At 41.3% G+C, this 20,379-nt stretch overlaps 1 protein-coding gene across 1 annotated transcript; it reads left to right on the top strand.

Annotated features, from left to right (window-relative positions):
• Positions 1–2,034: 2,034 nt before the first annotated feature.
• LOC108935570 (NFX1-type zinc finger-containing protein 1-like) lies at positions 2,035–16,965 on the top strand. The gene is made up of 23 exons (XM_018754312.2): positions 2,035–2,137; positions 2,213–2,271; positions 2,715–2,816; positions 3,911–4,057; positions 4,456–4,578; positions 4,969–5,046; positions 5,530–5,676; positions 6,030–6,194; positions 6,330–7,949; positions 8,037–8,165; positions 8,333–8,487; positions 8,597–8,740; positions 8,865–8,955; positions 9,093–9,305; positions 9,450–9,515; positions 9,742–9,849; positions 10,140–10,333; positions 10,531–10,670; positions 11,232–11,386; positions 12,564–12,709; positions 12,985–13,095; positions 14,060–14,149; positions 14,422–16,965. Exons 2-23 carry the CDS (start codon positions 2,268–2,270, stop codon positions 16,543–16,545), a joined length of 6,252 nt encoding a protein of 2,083 aa, XP_018609828.2. The 5' UTR covers positions 2,035–2,137; positions 2,213–2,267; the 3' UTR covers positions 16,546–16,965.
• Positions 16,966–20,379: the final 3,414 nt, after the last annotated feature.

The following is a 20,379-nucleotide window of genomic DNA, read 5'->3' as shown; positions in this document are numbered from 1 at the left end:
TGCTACAATGGCATATGGAAATGTATCTTTTTTTTTTTTTTTTTTTTTTTTTTTTTTTTCTTGCAATAGTCTTATTATTCAGTAAAATAGCTTCCCCCCCCCCCCCAACATGGTAATATGTCCACAACAGGTATTTTAATCCACTGCCTGTTATATGTGTCATTTGACAAAAGACAAAGGCTACACTTCTTTCATAAAACTCATGCTGCCTGTCACATTGACAGTATCAACAATTCACATTGATTTTGGTAAACCTAATTCACAGCTAAAATAGCTAATTCAATATGAATATTACATTTATTCACTTAGCAGACACTTTTCTCCAAAGCATCTTCCAATGAATACTATGTAGTGTCACTAGCCCACACACCTTATTCACCAAGGTGATTTACACTCCTGGATACACTACTTACAGTGAAACACACTCTCTCTGTGTCACTCACACACTATGGGGAACCTGAACAGGATGTCTTTGGACTGTGGGAGGAAACCCACACAGACACAGGGAGAATATGCAAACTCCACATAGGCTGAGCGGGGAATCAAACTGATGTTCTCTCGCACCACCCAGGCACTGTGAGACAGCAATGCTACTCGCTGTGTCACCATGCTGCCTATTAGAAATGTTCTTTTAGCAATAAGCTATAAACATGTACATTCAATTATTTAATTCACATAAACAGTTCTATGACACGAATACTGCTAAACTATTACAAATAACCTGTTTTTCTTGAGGTTTATGAGTCTGAAGGTAACATAGGAGATCTGAAAATTGTTCTCTTTCCTGCACAATTTATGGTACTAGTTCTAGTGTTTTGGATAATTGATAATTTGTAACAAATACTCAAAAATGTTTATTTTACTACCTTGCAATGGACTGGTGCTGCATTCAGGATGTACCCCCTCAACCTTGTGCCCAATGCTTCCAGAATAGGCCCCGGATCACTGTGATCCTGCTCAGGAAAAAACAGTTTTTGAAACTGTATGGATAGATGTTGATGTTACAATTGTCACACATCAGAAAAAATCCATTTGTTTTGGTTAATTTTTGGTGACAAATTTTCATCCGGAAGTGATTATATTTTTTCGGTAAGAATAATAGCACGTATGTTGGACGACTTGCATTCTTTTACCAGGGCAGGAAAAAACACTGTGGAGAACTTCTACCACTGCATCATTGAGAGCATCCTGACAGGTTGGGTCATGGTGTGGTTTGGTAGCATGACTGCCCAGCATCTGAAACTGCTGCCAAGGACTGTCAGGGCCCGCAGCAAAAATCATTGACTCAGATGTCCCACAGCTCCAAGATTTCTTTACCACCCGCTGTTAGAGAACGGCTGAGTATATCATCACGAACACCAGCCATCGAGCTCTTGCCCTCTTCGCACCACTACCACTGTCCCCACCCACAGCTCCCGCTTCAGGAACAAGTTCTTCCCACAGGCCACCAGAACCCTGAACACACTGACACCGGTGATCCCACCCCCCTATACTCAACATGACACTATTTATCCTTTGAACCATTACTGCCAAACTGCACTGCAATTTGCACTTTAACAGCCATCTCCTGCTGTCAGTTTGCACACTGGCACCTTGCAGTCTTATACCACTTACTTGAGTAATGTAAATACCCCTCCTACATATTATATACTACAGCAAATTGCCCTCTCTTTGCACTGCTGTACTGTATTGCATTGCCTTTGCACTTTGTTCTTGCAGTACACGTCACAGAATAGAGCTTGAACCTTGAACCTTGAAACTTGATAGTGGTAGCTCTCCTAACGGGGTGATTTCACAGGGCTAATGACACCTCCTGTTAGACGAGGGGTGGGCGTACTGTGACTACAGGCTAAAAATAATAATTATAATAATTATAATAATAATTCAACCGCAACTTCCTTCACACGTCACTTGTGAACACGTGTACTTCACACCGGGCACCACGAGGTAGAGACAGACAAGCACGAGAGCTCAAGTCGCCGAAGGAAGCGGAAGCGGAAGCGGAGGGGCGGAGCAGAAGTGGCGGGGCGGGGAGTTTCTGCAAAATCGAAACCGAAGTCTGTTTGCCTGGAAAGGAGCTTGAAAGAAACGAAACGGCGCAGTTTTTGGGGTCGCCTCACTCGCCCTGGCCCGTCTGGTGGGTTTCCTGCACATTTTTCTTGCGCTGGCACATAATAACTTTATAAATTTACCCTACCGTCTGCTTTTCTAGGTAGGACCTGGAGACGAGCTAAACAACCACCTGACACTTCGTCAACATCATCATCATGCGTATGTACTGCTCAGTGCGAGTGTCTCCATGACTCTCGTTTTTTTGTTGACCAACTGTAAGCAAATGGTGTTGGGTTTGTTTGATTGTGGATTTTAATGTATTGTTTTAGTTGTGTATTATTGATAACTTTATCAAATAAGTTGGGGGGGAAAAAATGACTCGTTTTTAGAATTGCATCCCATGCCTTGTACAGTATAATACTTCACACATAGTCTTGAAGTGTTTTTTTAAATTGAATAAGTTGTGCATTTAGCCAAATATTTTCAAAATAAGTAAGTTAGTGTAGTATGTATGTACAAATCAACTGACTGCAGAATATATGGGTAAATGATGGTAATGTTACCTATTCAATTTAGTAAGATTCCTTGGAGAAAGGTGTCAGCTAAATAAAGGTTAATAATAATACTGTTGTGCTAGTTTGTATGTGTTTGATGTTGTTTAGGGGCATCTCAGCAGAGGGGGGGTGGGTCCAGGAATAAGCCCCCCAGGGGACAGTCCTGGTCTCAAGCAGGCAGAGGACATGGACACTTCTGGCACCCACCAGGTGTCTGAGCCGCTTCCACCGACACTGCTTTCAGTCCTTCAGAGTGAAAGGAAAACCTGAAACGCACATAATACTGTTTTACCTTTTGTTCTGGTAGCTTAAATGTACAATAAGTAAAACTAGTTGGACCATCCAGTCCTCCTGAGCTGAGAAAGAATAATCAGAATCAGAATGAGCTTTATTGCCAAGTATGTTCACACATACAAGGAATTTATCTTGGTGACAGAAACTTCCACAGCACAGACAGAATGACAGTGACAAGACTGATGAGAAGATAGAGTACGTGAATAAGGGATAAAAAAATATATAAAAATATAAAGTACCCAATATACAAAAATAGTTACTAGATACAAATGCAAGGGAGTGTGAGTAAGAGATATGATGTGATAAATAGATATAAATATAAATAGTGTTGTGTATTGTACTGGTTTACTCTCTAGGGGGGATTTAGCTGTTCATGAGGTAGATGGTCTGAGGAAAGAAACTTTTCTTGTGCCTGGCTGTCCTGGTGCTCAGTGCTCTGTAGCGCCGGCCAGATGGCAAGGGTTCAAAGAGGAAGTGGCCTGGATGTGAGGGGTCTAGAATGATTTTGCTAGCCCTTTTACTGACTCTGGACTCAAGTAACTGCAGAAAAATGTCAGTGGAATCTTTGGCCCTCATTTCAGGAAATACTACTTAGTGCAAACTTACAATGGTAAATTTCAGAGTATGTTTTACTCATTCATTGCAAGAGCAACTGTTTTATTTTTTCCAAAAGAAAAATTAAAATTTTTAGGTCTTCTCTAGACACTGTAGTTATGGAGAAATGTATACAGTTTTGATATTTTAGTCATCTTGAAGGAAACTGCATGAAGAACTAGATCCTGAAGTTAGGACAGGATGTTCTGGTTTTGACAGTTATGGTGTGTGTGTGTGGTTTTTTTTTTTTTTTTTTTTTTTTTTTTTTTAAAATATCATTCTCAGGTGTTAACTCTTGTAAGGAAATAGTTAAGTGATTTGCATGTTCCCTTACCTAGTGTGTCTGCTTTCAGTCTCAGATTTATTAAAATGTTTTCTCTAAAATTAGATTACAGGACATAATTTTCTTGTTCCAGGAGCTCCTCCTCGATCAGACGATGGCAGATTCCCACAGCAGTCTCAAAGGGATCCATCTACAGCAGCTAGGGGGACCCACTACCACTCACGTGGCCAGAGGGGGTCTCACAGAGGGTGGGGACATGGAACACCTGATCACCCACAAGGTACCTATACACAGTAAATAATCTGTGGTACTCTTTTTCACTAGTATATCAAGCTTTGTTAAATTACAGTTGTATATAGCAATAATGATAATAGTAATAAAACAGCTGTTACTATTTCTGTTATTGTTGTTTTTGTTACTGTTTGACCCAGCGAACAACATCACAGATTAATTGCTAGCCTGCAATGGACTGTTGTCCTTTCCAGGGCATACCCTTAGCCTTGCTCCAGATTGGCTGCTCAGGGAAAGTGTTTATTGAATTTGAATGGATATTTTCATCATCTAGTTATCTGTGTGAGATGGTAGTGTGATCATCCGCAGTCAGGTGTTAAAAGGTCAAAATGGTGATTATAATTCATTGGGTTTAAGAGCTCACAAGACATACTGTTCTTCTGCCAGGACCACCTCCTCAGTTGGCCGATGGTGGACCTCGACAGCACTTTCAAAGGGATCTGTCTTCGGCCCATGTTAAGAGTGGGTCGTATAGAGGGAGGGGATATTGGAGACCTGATCGCCCACAGGGTAAGCAATAGTATTTATTTTTTTATCAGTATCTATTAGGCAGTAATGAGCTAAGATAGATGAATGAGGTTAATTGGGTATGTTAGTCTTACTGAGTAATGTCAGTGGAACAGGGCAAGAAACTCCTTTTACATACATATTGTATAAACGGAATAAAGATTTCATGACGTGAACTTGCACTAATGAAGTTTAACCAAACTGGATAATTAATAGTCAATAAATGTTGTCAAATTACTATAGGATATCAATCGCAGCAATGTGAAGATAGGCTTTTAAATGGTTACTATGGAAAAGTGGTCATAGTTTTTCCCCTACTTGAGTTAGGAGTGAAATTATGGTGTGTGTCAATTTCAGATGGGTGTGTTTGACAGAAGTGCTCTTCTTTTTCAGGGGCTGTCTTTGAATCAGGAGCTGGTGGGCCTAGACCTTGGTACCAGAGTGGGCCAGAAAGGCACAGCTACCTTCATGGTATGTGAGACTCTTCAAAAACTGAAATTATTTTCAGTTTTTTTTCCTTAAATTTTTTTTTATGTGGTTTGATGGTTAAACTGCAGTGTCACATGTTCACTTGAGAGGTAATGGTCAATGGATACATTGATTCTCTGTCCTCGCATGATTATATCAAAAACTTGATTGTCTGAGTTATCCATTATGGAGACTAGCTGAACATTGAGCTTTTACCAGTGGAGTATGAATATGCTAAGACTTCATATTTGTCAGTCTGTTCATAAAAGTAAATTATTGTTACAGTTAATCTCAAGTGTAAAATCTGCTAGTAGGAATTTGCAGTCTGCAAGTAGGACTTGCATTTGCTAGCTAAAATGTCTGAAAAAAGAGGCAGAGCTGAAGAAAAGAAGAATATGGTGTAAGAATTCAAATGAAGAAGTAAATCTTGAAGTCTTAAGTTAATAGTTTCAAATGGACTTGCTTTATATAATACTAATGCTCCAGGTGCTACTGTGCAATCTAAGGATGGTGGACCCCGACAGCACTTTCAGTGGGGTTCATCTGCAGCAGCTGGGGGTACTGACTTTCACTCTCAGGACAAAAGTAGGTTTCACAGAGGGAGGGGACCAGGGAGACATGATCACCCACAAGGTACAAATGCCTTTTCTTGTTCTTGGAAAATGTAGAATTAATTTCTTACTGCTACAAGTAGTGTGGATAATTCTGTTGTTATGAACACGTCTTTAATTTTCTTTGGGTAATTTTGCTGATAGTTTATTTCCGTGATGTCAGTGTATCTGCCATTGGGAAAACCTCTAATGCTTTACGTACCTTAAATGCTTTATTTTACCTTTTTTAAATGGGTATTTTTTCTCCATCTATTGAAGCATTTTTCGATATGTATATGCAAAGTCCCCCCCCATTTTTCATATTTGCAAAGCCCAAGAGGGGCAGTTTTGGAAGCAGCCTTCAAAGTAACCTGGACAGTTGTATTTCATTATTAGGGAGGGGTTCTACTTCTGCCAGAAGAGGACAGTGGAGGTTCAGACAAAACACTAGACAATCTCCTTTTCAAACCTCTTCATTCAATCTCACTGGAGGCCCCACTGGACCCTTGTCATACAGCAAATCCAACAGTTGTAGGTCAAATTTCAGAACACAACAAAAAGGTTAGTAATGTGTTTTTTTTTTTTTTTTTTTTTTTTTTGGTCTTTTCCGAGTCTTTCAATAGTTTTGTGTTTATGTTGTTTTCTGCAAATATTAATGAGGGTCATTCCTTATAAGATTCACTCTGTGCCTTTCAGGACACCAGAACATTCAAGCCCAGATGTGGCCTTCAGTGAGGACATGCAGTCAACCAAACCTGTCATACACTCATAGCCATTCAAAGGATTCTGAGAATCGTGTCAGAAATATTTCCAGGAAAAAACAGTTAGATATAACTGCACTTGAGAACATTCTGAAAAAGGAGGCATCTGAAATAGTGATGATTTTGGCAGCTCCCAACAGTGGGTTGAAGGAACTCCTGAATAAAGAGGATCATACCAATGCACTGACCGTCATCACGCTTGAAGTCCTAAATAAAGCATGCGGCACTCAAACTTGCAAGGAAAACTTGCGTCACCTTCTTACGACTGTAAAGGATTCGTCGTTTCTAAAGAGATCCCTACCTGAGTTGATAATGACTGTGGATGCAGAATATGACCAAGGAAACGTGGAACAGAAGTGTTCAAAGCTTGACAAAATCATGGTTTTTGATTTAAACTTACTCAGAGTTTTTCCATGCAGTACTTTCACTGATGTGTCCCTAACTGTGGTTCTTCTAGAGAATGAGTATGAAAACTGTCAGTCTGCTGGTCGTAAAATTCCAGAAGAATCACGGAACTGGTTAAAGACTCTTCAGACAACACTTACCCAACTGCAGAAGAAAAAACTTGAAGGCATCCTGATGTCTGACCAGGATAGCTTTACGAAGAGTGATCATACTGAGGACCAGAACTTCAGATCACTGTCTGTTTATCCAACCCATCAAGATGTGTGCTCTGATGAGTGGGTATACATGGAGACAAGTAACACCTCTGGGAAGTTTAAAGACAGCAGCTCCTATCTGGACACATATTTTCACCTCCTTAGGAAAGGCTTTATGAAGCCCCTCAGGGACAGAATCACCCATCTTCTTAAGGCTGATGAAAATGTTGCATGTGAAGGAAGAGTAGAGACTTCCTTACACAGTCATGTGTACTTTAACACCAGCATAATTTTACCAGTTTGCACACGTAGGGGAATGTTGTACAGAGTTCGGTTTGACACCACAAAACTAAGGACTGTGAATTGGGAAAGCTCAAAGAATCTACTTTCTGGAACATTGGTGTGCCTTTCCAAGGATAGATTTGAAACCATGATTTGGGCGACAGTGGCTAAACGAGATGTGCGTGAACTGGTTCAAGGCATTACACATCTTTCTTTTACTGAAGAAAGCAGACTGAAGTTGGCAAACATCTCTCCCTCTGACACATTTACAATGGTTGACTCAGCTGTGGATTCTGAAAACTACTGGTCTATTCTTGAAGGGCTGCAGGAAATGGCAACAGAAAATCTCCCAATGCAGAAATACATTATTAGCTGTGAAGCTGATATTTTGACAGCCAAGTATTTGGAGAATAACGAGAATTTGTACAGTCTTAAGGGACTGATGGATTGTCATGCTCTCAGCAGAGGTATTTCAGGTCCAGAACAGGGTAGTATTCAGAAGATGGGACAAGAAACTCATAAGGGCAGTGTGAGCAGCTGGCACCTGAAGAACATTTTAAATTTAAATGAGTGGCCAACTAAGGAGGAGCTCAGTTTGGACTACTCTCAACTAAAAGCTCTGCAAGATGCCTTAACGAAGGAGCTTGCTGTCATACAAGGCCAACCAGGAGCAGGTCATACTTTGAAGTTTTTTAATTGTATAAATTATTTCATTTGTAATATTCTGAATTTTAAATAAGTCTTCTACATTGCTCTTTCAGGGAAGACTTACGTTGGCCTCAGAATTATCCAAGCTCTCGTGGATAATGCCCACATTTGGGGTGCAGGAGCTGCAAGTCCTATTTTGGTTGTGTGCCCAAATAATCATGTGCTGGATGCACTTTTGGAAGGTATTACTAACTGTCCTAAATGTTGTGCAATATTTATTTAACATAAATCATTGTTTAGTATTATTTGTACATATAAAGGTTTGTTGCTTATTTGACTTCTAAGCCAAATTTAAAAATACAGAAACAACCAGGGACCGAATTTTGCCTGCATTTTGTCTTCTATAAAGGTGTTATTCAGATTTTGCCGGATGCTTCATGGCTGGTCAGAGTGGGAGGACAAAGCTCCAGCAATTTTCTAAATGACCTCTCCTTAGACAACCTGAAGAAAATGCCTCACATTAGACAGAGTCTCCCCCAACACCTGAGATCGATGCATTGGCAGGTGCATTGCAGATCAGCATCGTTCATTTCTGAAGCAGCATTTATCAACATATTCATTTGTGCAAGGTCACTGGCCACTGGGCTTGTGTGATGGGTTCACTTGTTCACAGCTGTGTGACCAGAGGATGACGGTCGAGGAGGAACTTGGACAAATGATTGCCTCATTAGAGCATTCTTCCAAGGGAATTCTTCAGGAGAATGTACTGGCAGAATACATTATCACACTTCACAGTGTGGGCCTGGGGAATGTGGGGGTAAGCCTCATCCTTCCACAGGAGAAGTGTTTCATGATTCATCACCCTTTGTGACCTTTTTTTTTTTTTTTTTTTTTTTGTGTGTGTAATATCTACTGTCTGTGATTGCTCTTTCCTGTTTCAGTCCGGTGGCCTGGCTTCACCTCAAACAGATAAACAGAACTCCAAGTCAGTGATATTGAATTGGCTAGGACTCTCCATTCTCACTGACTCTGGTAAGAAAACAAAAAGTATGATGAATTTATTCATCATCTATTCTACAGTGTTCTAAATTGGGTCTTTCAAAGGCAGAGTGTATCAGGAAAAATGTGTGTGTCTCCATTTTATTCTTCACTGTTTCCTCACATTGCAGATGATTTTGGAGATCAGATACCTGAAGAAACATGGAAAACTGAGGATGAATGCAGTGAGGAGCAGGGAGATGTTGAAGACACACAGGAGGATGACACAGAAGATGTTATGAGTGTAGACTACAGTGATATTTGGAGTGCAGAGGACAATGAAGAGATACTGAGTGTGGCATCCAGTGGAGAACAAGATGAAGAGGTTCATCTAGAACTGATAGGTACCTGTGGTACAGCGGCTAAGACCTTGTGCTGTATCAATATATACATGCTTCTCATGCTTGGAGAATAAATTCATATTCTTTAAAATACTTTATGTATGTTTTATTCTTCTCATTCTGAGTTCACTGTTCCTTGTTATGCAGGCTTTGATGATATTGACCCAGAAAACATGTACCTGTCTGGAAACGAAGATGACGACTATAGCAATGGTAAGTGCTGTTTCATTCTGGGTGGGAGGATCATACTGCCATTTTTTATATTCTAAATTAAAGTTTGGAGGTTCACACCAAGACTGCGACCTCCATCAGTGTAGTGACTAGTTGTCATTCCCTATGTACTTTGAATCAAATAGGTCAAAACAAGCATAGTAAAGTAATGAATCATATTTTTTCATGTCAATTTTATGTTACCTTAAAGCTATATTTGTTATGCTAGGGAGCGGCATTCGAGAATATGATGCGGAAGTCAGCAGCAATGAAGACCGACACTTCTTTGCAAACAGCATGACAGGAGCAACAAAACAGATCTTAGCAGAGGATCATGGTAGATTTCTAATAACACCATAGACCAATTGTTATCATATGCTGCACAGTTCTGTTGGACTAATGACAAGAGAACATATAGGTCCCAGTAGGAGCATTTAATTTCATACCATGGAGTTTCTTTTTAGAAACTACCAAATCTAACGTGCAGTTTCTTTTTAAATCCATGAAGTGCAGTGCACCTACTAGAACCTCTATGTTCTGTGGACTTTGTTCCTCCTTATCTGTGGATCTGGTTCAGTTTTTCAGGTCAGTTGTGTAGTAATGGTGGGGGGTGGTGGGCTTTTACAGATCCAGAGAGAGCAACAGCAATGGGAATTGGCACAGCGGAGCTTGATAGAATGACAGAGGGTGGTCATGGCCGGGAAAATGTCCATACAGTGGCCCGCCAGCAGTCAGCCATTCCTCAGAGAGCAGTTTTTGCATATCTCCTTGAGGAGAAGGAGAAGGAAGAGGGGGAATGTGGACGTAGCGACAATATGGAGGTGAGCATGTATGGGCTGTAGCTTAGGCCTTAATGTACAGGCAATCCCTAGGAATCTGCACTTCCTGACAAAAAACCCTACTTAAAAAAAAAAAGAAGAGCAAATGATATCATAACAACGATGAAAAGCATAATGAAACTGATATGCAAGCTGTGAGCTAAACGAAAAGCAACAGCGGGTTGTTTCCCTTTATCTAGGTAATAAGAGAAATGAAGAGGAGCCTGGAAGCTGTTGTAAAGCAGGAGCTCCACAAGGTGGATCACATGCCAGAAGTAGATGCCAGGCAGATCACTGACCTTTGGGCACTGCCTTTGAAGGAGCGCTGGCACCTTTACAGGTAACCAGGCCTCTGTCAACAGTGAGAGTGCACTTGTGCATATGGAAATATGCTGGGAAGGTGAACTTTGAGCTCGTTCTGCTTCATTTGCTTTGGGGAAGTTGAAACCAACAACATGCTTATCAACAATACTGACAAATCAGTGGCTCTCCACCTTGGCTCTAGAAGGCTGCTGTTTGTACTGGGTTTCAGCTGATGTGAGCATACTTGATTAAGGAAACTACATATTCGTCTTCTTCAACAGTGAGGGTTTTGGTGATTTAAAGAGCACTGGAAAACCTACCAAATTTGTTGCCTGGTAGAGAAAGCTGTGATAAATTGTAGGTAGCTACATCTTACCCTTCCTTTCCTTGTTATAGTAGTAAAAATACCTACTTTTAAAGGGCATTTTAGCGTTGCCATTTTGATTTGAAGAAAAACCCAATAAAGTTTTAAAAAAAAAAAAAAAAAAAAACACAAGTCTTATGCAAGAAAGGTATGGAGTAAGTATATTTTTGTTACAATGCTAAGTGTTTTATTGAAGCAGGTCAAAAAGTATGCGATGTTCTTCTTGATCTTTAGGCTTTGGCTCTCAATATACCAGAAAGATGTAAAAGCCGCAATTATGGATCTGGAGATCCAGTATGAAGCAATAGCTAAACGCATCGAGGAGGTGAGGCTCATGGAAGATGAAAGAATTCTGAAGCAGGCCAAGGTCATCGGAATGACTACTGCAGGTACAGTGCAGCTGGAAAAGATGGAGGAGTGCCCAAGATGAAAAGTCAAGGATTAATTTTTAACACCGCCGTTTCTGCATGCGTATCATTCTGTATATTTACTTATGACATCACAGTCCAAGGTAACAGCAATTTCCAGTGTAATTTCTCTTTGTCTTGTTTACCTTTTTTATGCATTGCAAAAAATGAGATTTACGGTCTTACTAAAAACACCTTGGGAATCCAAACCTATACCCATTTTTCCAAACTCCTGTGTTCCTTTTTAATTTCTCTATATTATTTCATAAATGGTAATTATGCTTCTTACTCTTTCTTTATGAACCAGATTCTTGCCCAATGTTTTTACCATGACAGACTCATGGATTGTGTGGTGGTTTTGTTCTCTGGTCTGTTCTTATTTGGCATTTTCCACCTCGGTCCATGCTGGATATATGCGGCGTACGTAAGAGATTAGACACGGCACAGTAGGATTCAGTGAAACCAACACTACTGTGGGAGTTCAGACACCTCCAAATAAGTTTCAAGCTCAAGTATGGTGTGAATATTAATGCACCGTAACTTTACGATCATGCCCAGATAAGCCTTTACACAGCTGCTACTCCTGTATTGTATGTAAATGTTTGTGTACCTTTTTTTAAAAAAAAAATAAAAAAATTGTAGGAAGGTGATAAGGATTCGTCTGTTCTGAGTTTTATGCAGATACTCATGCGATGAACATCGGTGCATAAAGTGGAAAGAAACAAAGTTTACTTGGGAATCAAATGTTTGCAGCTATGTCTCTCTCTCTCCCCTGATGTAATGCACAAATTGTATTTTCTCTGAGATGTGCATTGCATTGGAGAAAAGCATCTATTAAATGAATAAATGTATGTAAATAGCCAACAGGCACATCTGCACTCCCCAGGATCTTTTCACCTCTCTTTTCTCCCCTCTTTTGTGCTCATCTATACCTAATACCATATTACTCTGACCCTCTTAGTTTCTCCTTTTTCACTACTAAAGCACTTTTTTCCCAGTTCTGAGTATTTATTGAAGTAGCTTGAAGTAATATCTTTCGGTCACAAGCTCCTTAACCGCTACACATCCTGTGTACAGTTCCTTATATGAAATTTGAAGCTGGTGATTCTTGGTTTATGAGGTGAAATTAAACAGTGTACTGAGTGCACTTTGCTTGCAGGTGTTGCCCGATACCGGAAACTACTGCAGGAGATCAGGCCCGGGGTCATCTTGGTGGAGGAGGCCCAGGAGGTTCCAGAGGCTCATGTTGTCACAACACTGACCTCAGCATGTCAGCACCTTATACTGATAGGTGACCGGCAGCAGGTGGGAATATATCTCATGCTCACTGACCTGTTCAAATGACTCATTCACAATAAAGATGCATAGTGCTTATGAAGCTTTGTGTGTGTATTTGTGTGGAGCTATAAATATTAAAATAAAGTGCAGAATTTAAGCTTTTAATATTGCAAATTTTTTAATATTATTCTGTTAACATGATTGTTGAAGACATTTTTATTGTTACTCTACTACAGCTGTATAAAGTGGTTCTGTTTAGTATATATGATGAGTTATCTTGCAGAATTTTGACTTTGTTTCAGTTTTGTCCCTGTCCACCTGGGTATGAGCAAGACAAAACACTACTTTTGGAGCGTTCCTTATTTGAACGACTTATTCAAGAAGGTTTTCCATCTGTTCGCCTTGAAAACCAGGTATGATCAACACATCACTGTACTAAAAACACTGATACTTCACAATGCTCTTTGCTTCAGTTTAGGTTTATTTCTGATCTCTGTGGCTAAGAACGCTGTTAAGGAATTGTTGCTGAAATGTAATTGAAGCAGGCAATCAGAATATGTGTGACATTTGAAATACAAAAGTTTTTCAGCAGGAAGAAGTGCAAATGTATGTGGGTAGCAGCAGGCCTGCTGGCTTAATGTCACTGTGGGCCAGCAGTAAAACTTCAGATTGTTATATTAAAGAAATGTATCTAGCTTACTGTGAAATGCTTTACCAAAGGACACATAACATTTATATGAACTCATGTAGCTCAGTTTCCCCAAGTTTTTATGCACGGTCAAGCTAGTAACTGTAGAAAATCTATGGCTTTCTGATTTTAACACTGATGCTTGGTTATTGGTGGTGGTCACACACGTGTGGTCAGCTGTGATAGTCACAATTAAGGGAGAGAGAGGTTTTCTTTAAGTTTTTCTCCAAAGCAATGTACAATTTAGAGTAAAAAAAAAAAGGCGGATTTCACCAACAGAGACAGGGATGCTAACATACAATTTATGTACAGTTATTTAGTTGAATTTAGTTCACTGCTTTTGCCAGTGTGTGTGTGTATATATATATATATATATATATATATATATATATATATATATATATATATAATTACAAGTATCTGTATACAGAATTTATAGGGAGTACTTTTAGATGATACAGTGAAGGTTTGTGGAACAGATAGGAGTTTAGGAGAGAAGTGGGACTGAAACAGTTGAGAGGGGTGCAGCAGTTCTGAGTGTCAGTGGAAGCTCATTCAACCACATTGAAGCCAGAACCGAGGACCTTTTGGGCTTCTGATTTTGCACCTCTTGTGCATGGGACCAACAAGCACCAAGAGCACAGCGTTTGAGTTAAGTTTTATAGATGATGTTCTGCTTTCTTCTACAGCATCGCATGCATCCAGACATCGCCCAGATATTAACACCACACATCTATAACAAGCTTAACAACCAAAACTCAGTTGAAGAAAAGATAAAGGTAACTATTTGTATTTATTAATTTCAAAATATATTTTGTTTTTAAAATTTTCTTTGAAGAAAGTTGAAATTTCTTTGAGTCCTTTGTCAATTACATCCTCGGTAATAACCTTCCAGAAGTATTTAAATACCTTAAATACTGTTTAAATACCTTTAAATACACAGTTTACTCTGTGCATTTATCCCTAGAGAGGTCATTTCTGTGTGAGAATAATATAGACATATGAGAACAATATAAATATATACATTTCTGCATGTGATTCTCTGTCTCAGGGTGTCACTACAAATATCTTCTTTCTGGACCATAAACACCATGAAGAAATCATGCACAGAGGACAAGGCCACCAGAATCTTCATGAGGTCTCTTTCATGAAGTCACTTTGCCAATACTTGATTTACCAGGGGTACAGGGCTTCACAAATTACAGTTCTCACCCCATGCGAAGGCCAGATAGTCTGCCTAAGAAAATGCATGCCGAAAAGCACATTTCTCGGTGTTAAAGTATGTCTGGTGGATGAATTCCAGGGGAGAGAAAATGACATCATCATATTGTCATTAGTCCGTAGCGATATGGAGGGTCAGGCAGACCTTTGGAAAAACTCCAAGTACATTGGCATTGCACTGTCTAGAGCGAAGAAAGCCTTTTACTGCGTCGGAAACATGACCGCGCATTCCGCACTCCCCATGTGGAGTAAAATTCTGAGTGCCGCCAGCAGCTGCAGGCAAGTAGGGGAAGCGCTGATACTGCATTGTGAAAACCATCCTGCCATCATCACTGCTGTGTCGAAAGAGGACGACTTTCTGAAAGTCCCGCTTGGTGGGTGTTTGCAGCCTTGTAGCTCCAGCCTCAGCTGCGGTCACACCTGCTCCAGGCCATGCCATCCCAACTGGGATCACAAGTGTGGATACAGTTGCAATGCAGAAGACGACACATGGCTGACGAATCCCCCAATGAGCCATGAGCAGGACGCCCCATACCATGATTTGACACGCCCTTGTGGGAAACCGTTGCCCTGTGAGCACACATGTGCCTATGACCGAGGGCACTCCAATGCGTGCTGCTGCTCCCAGAAGGTAATTGTAGAGCTGCAGTGTGGTCACCAGCAGTCAGTACTGTGCCACGTGTGGCAGAAAAGAGAACAGCAGCCAATCAAGTGCATGTCTCGGTGCGAGGCACGGCTGATCTGCTCACACCAGTGCAGGGGGAAGTGTGGGGCTCCATGTGTCCCCTGCACAAAGCCCTGCAGAACCAAGTGCTACCACCAGAGGTGCCAAAGGTCGTGTCTGGTGGCCTGCCAGCCATGCTCGAGGAAGTGCGGCTGGCTCTGCAGCCACTACCACTGCACCAAGCTGTGCCTGGAGCCCTGCGATCGCCCGCCGTGCTCGATGCCCTGCCGGAAGCTGCTCAGATGTCAGCACCCATGTATTGGTATGTGCGGAGAGCCGTGTCCAGGAAAGTGCCGCGTGTGCGATGCCGATGAGGTGCGTGAGCTGTTCTTCGGCAGCGAAGCTGACCCGGGGGCCCGCTTCGTGCAGCTCGCAGACTGCCGTCACATATTTGAGGTGAGAGGGTTTGACTCATGGATAGCAGCCCCAGAGGAGAGTGGGCTCGTTGGGATGAAGGCTTGTCCCAAGTGTGACGTCCCTATTCGCCAGAACCTCAGATGCAACAGAGTGATCAAAGGGAAGCTGCATGAGCTGGAAGTGCTCAAACAAAAGGCCACAGTGGTGCTCTCAGCCCAAACTCAAGATATGGTGAAGGAGATGGAGAGTAAAGGCATAATGTCCTCTTTTGTCCCCCCTCTGCTCTCCACACTGAATGAGTTGGATGTGGACATCCCTAGGGGAGTCCACATCAACAAGCAAATTACCCTTCTCCTCCAGTTAAGTGAAATAAGGAACAAAATACAAATGACCATGCCCGGCTTCCTTCCAATAATCAACTATCAACTAGATGTGTTAACTAAAGAGATCATCCAGGCAAATGGTGACCGAGTGCTGGAATATGAATGCCAGGTGAGGAGGATTACGCTCCTGGCTGAAGCTCAGAAATTGTCTGGAAAATATATGTATCCACAGTGCTCACCAGCCATCTCTGCAGCGACTGCATGGGAGCATGAGAAATTGGATGCCATCATCACTGACTTGAGTGTGATGCCACTTCTGGAAAAAGATGTCAAAAAGCTGGAAACAAGTCTAAACGACATTGCGCGCAACATGAAGGTACCTCTGAGCATGAAGTTCCTGGAGGAGACCAGTAAAGTGGCCATGAATTTTAGCTTTCTGAAGCTGAATCACTGGTCAAAGTGCAGTAACAATCATATTTACTATAATCGGGGTGCTGATGGTGTCACAAAGAGTGAAGTGTGCAATGAGTGTTTTAAAATGAGAGTGTGAAATACTGGAAACTTGCAAATGAAAGCTGGCATTTCAGATTAAACTTTTGAAATGCTATGGTTCCGATAAACAGTTGATTCAATGTAAGAGTATTTTATTTACTGTAGTTAGACAGGGCACATTAATGAATATTCGGGCAGTTCATAGTGTATTGTTCAGAATGTGCTGCATTTGGACAAAGTTCACAATTTTGCCTCACTTCTCTAGCTGTAGTACCCTTGAGCAAGGTACTTTCCTTAAATGACTACAGTAAAACTACCCACCTGTAAAAATGGGGTAAATAATAAGTTGCTTTGGAGAAAGCTAAATGTAGTATGCAAATTGGGGAACATGGTAAATGAAAGAATCGGTTAAATTGCAGCTCATTGTTTATTGTATGGGGGTGCAGTGGGTTGCACCGGCTCCTGCTCTCCGGTGGGTCTGGGGTTCAAGTTCTGCTTGGGGTGCCTTGCGACGGACTGGCGTCCCGTCCTGGGTGTGTCCCCTCCCCCTCCAGCCTTACGCCCTGAGTTGCCAGGTTAGGCTCCGGCTCCCCGTGACCCCATATGGGACAAGCAGTTCAGAAAGTGTGTTTATTGTATTCTTTACCATTGGTGTAATTGTAAAAATACAACAGAAATATAACCCTGCCATGTAATGAACACCGAAGAGGACAAGGAAAACACATCCCTGTTTAAAAGTCACTGAATTTTTGTTGGATACTAAAGTGCCTCATCATAGAGAGAGAGCTTACCCTGGTCTGTGTGCTGAAAATCATCCTTTCAGTGGAAATGGCCGCTAAAGACACTTCAGAACTGCAAGCAAATTCAGCTGTGCGATGCTACATGAATAGATTTGTGAGAAAATGGACAAAAAAAAAACAAACCTGTTTTAGGTGTTGAAGAATGTTGATTTGAGGATAAAGAATATTGAGTGTAATAAAAAAGAGAAAATACAAAAAAAAAAAATGTGCAGAATGGCACAAAATGGAAGATAATCACACAAACAGACTGCAAGAAATAAAAAATGTGCATGAGATGGAGGAAGCTGATTTGAGTAACTGAGACAGTGCAGATTTCTCAGGTCTGGAACTCCAATCTCCCGAAGAGACAGATCCACAAACTGACTTAGGTGCCACTGCAGGTTTAGGGAGTGACGTTAAGGATGGATTTGGGAACTGGCTCAGCCCTGTCAGTTGTTTCACAAAAAGATTACATAGAGAAATTCCCAGCGGTGAAACAGAAACACACCTCAGTGTTACTGAAGACATATACAGGAGAGAAAATTGCACCAATGTGGAAACTCACAGTGAACGCTCTTCATGAAAATCAAGGATGGACTCTTGAGGATGAAGTGAACCTTTGTTTGGACATGAGTGCCTGTGAGTGTCCAGCTCAGCTGACAAATCAATTACGGAATCGCTCAGCAGAAGTATGTCAAGATGGAATTCGTACTCTTAAAAGCATAAAGGCACAAATTGCAGATGAAGACAAGGTATAACTGAAGTTCCACAGGTTTCGTTCCGTTCCCTGTGCCATTTGCCCCAAGGTGGAGGCAGAACTCTGACATCTAGAGGACCAAGGCATCCTCTCAAATTTTCAGTGGTCTGACTGGGCAACACCCATAGTGCCTGTGGTGAAGGAAAAAGGTTCCGCATGCAACTGTAGGAACTTCAAGGTCATAGTAAGTCCCATGCTGCATGCAGACCAGTATCTGCCACTGAGCACAGGTATATTTGCAAATGGAAATAAGTCATCAAAATTGTATGATAAATAACAAATGTCTTCACCATTATAATGTGATCATTTTAAGCATAGTTTCTTCTCCTGCTATGTGGCAGAGAGCCATGGATTAAGTACTTTAGGGTGTCCCTGGCACCCAGTGTTATCTGGATGAAGTTATCGTCACAGGTCGTGATGAGGATACTCGCCTGGGAAACCCAGAAGCAATCCTCACCTGGAGTTTGGACTGAGGGGCAACCGTAGCAAGAGTATTTAAAAAGTCCACAGAGTACTGCAGACATATCATTGATGGGATGGGCCTACAAAAGTGCCAAGGTACAATTGATGCAGTCTTGAAAGCATGTAGGCCTCAAAATGTTATCCAATTATGCCCATTTCTTGGCCTTGTCAGTTATTACCATAAATTCTTATCAAATCTCTGACCTGTGTTACGCTCACTGACGTGTTTGCTACAGCAAGGAGAAACATGCGAATGGTCAGAAGCCTGGGAAAAGCTTTTAAAATGGCAAAGCAGTTGATCACATGAGACAAAATGTTGACTCACTACAATCCAAATTGTCCACTCCTTCTGGCTCGCAATGTCACCATATGGCATTTGTGTCGTAATGTCTTACAAAATGGCTGATAGGTTTGAACAACCAGTAGTGTTTGCCTTAAGATTGTTAACCCCTGAGAAAAGGAACTATGCACAAATTGACAGAGAAGCTCTTAGTAACAGATGAACTCTTGTTTGCCTTGTGAGTTAAAAGAAAGAAGGACATCAACAGATCCTGCTGAAGTGTTCCATCTGTCACCCCTCAAACTCTTATCTATCACAAGGTTACAGATTCAAAAGGGGGCAACAGAGATTCAACTATGGCCACAGTCATTGAACAGATAGTATGGGAATGGCTTACCAAAGGTGATCCAGATCTTCCTGACTCCTCTACTTGATGTGAAGAGTTGTCAGTTTATCAGTGCTTTATTATGGGGACACAAGGGATATCGTACATAAGTCTGCCCAGTAGTTCTTGTAGCACTTCATGAAGGACACCTAAGTATTGTAAACATGGAATGCTTTGCCAGGAGCTATGTTTGGTGGCCTGGAATTGACCATCAAATTGAAGACTTGGCCAAGATATGCCCTGGATGCTAACAAACTTAGCAACTCTGGATTCATGGGAATGGCTAAGTACTGCCTAGCAACAAGTTCACATTGACTATGTAGGACCTGGCCGAAAGTTTTTGCAGTGAAAAAGACCACATCTGCTAAGACAGGGGATGTCCATTGCACTCTGTTTGCACGTATAGGTATTCCTGAACAGGTGCTGTGTGACAATGGCACATAGGTTACATTGGAGGAGTTTGCATCTTTTCTCAGATGGAATAGTATCAAACACATCACCTCTGCACAAATAAACTAGTCAAGTATTTCTTCTGGGTTTTTTTTTTTTTTTTCTTCTTTTCCTTTTTTCCCCAAACTCTTTGAGAGCCATGGAAAAAAAGAGTGTGTGTATCAGCAAGAAAAAATGCAAACTTCCTTCTTGCGTATTGAAATACTGCTCTTTCCCCCACTGGCCAGACTCTGGAAATGCTCTTCATGGGGAAGAAAAAAACCTAAGAACTCACTTGGACATCATGAAGCCTGACTTGTGTCAACTTATAGAAGGGAAGTGGGGTGGCAGCTGGTAATGTAGTGGTTAGAGCTGCTGCCTTTAGACACAAAGGTCAAAGGTTCAAAACTTACCTTCAGCTGTAGTACCCTTGAGCAAGGTACTTACCCTTGAGTGTTCCAGTAAAGTTACCCAGATGTATAAATGGGTAAATAACTAAATACTTTAAAATGGCAAGTGGCTTTGAAAAACATCATCTAAATGCTTAAATATAAGCAGTGCATCCAAAGCCACAAACTAGTTTGATTCAAGCTTTGAGGTGGGACAGAAAGTGCTTGTCAGAGATTACAGACATGTACATCAGAATGGTTAAGGTGATGAGATCATGTCACAGACTGGACCCCTGACAAACATGATTAATTCTGAATGCGATTTGACCTGGTGCAGACATGTGGACCAGCTAGTGGATACTGAAACTCACACTGCAACCACACAAGGCACTGCTGAGGGGTTGAATCCTG

This window comes from Scleropages formosus, chromosome 9, assembly GCF_900964775.1.
Source record: "Scleropages formosus chromosome 9, fSclFor1.1, whole genome shotgun sequence".
Classification (NCBI taxonomy): domain Eukaryota; kingdom Metazoa; phylum Chordata; class Actinopteri; order Osteoglossiformes; family Osteoglossidae; genus Scleropages; species Scleropages formosus.
Note: the sequence above shows the minus strand (reverse complement) of the source record. Positions and strands in the feature narration are given on the sequence as shown.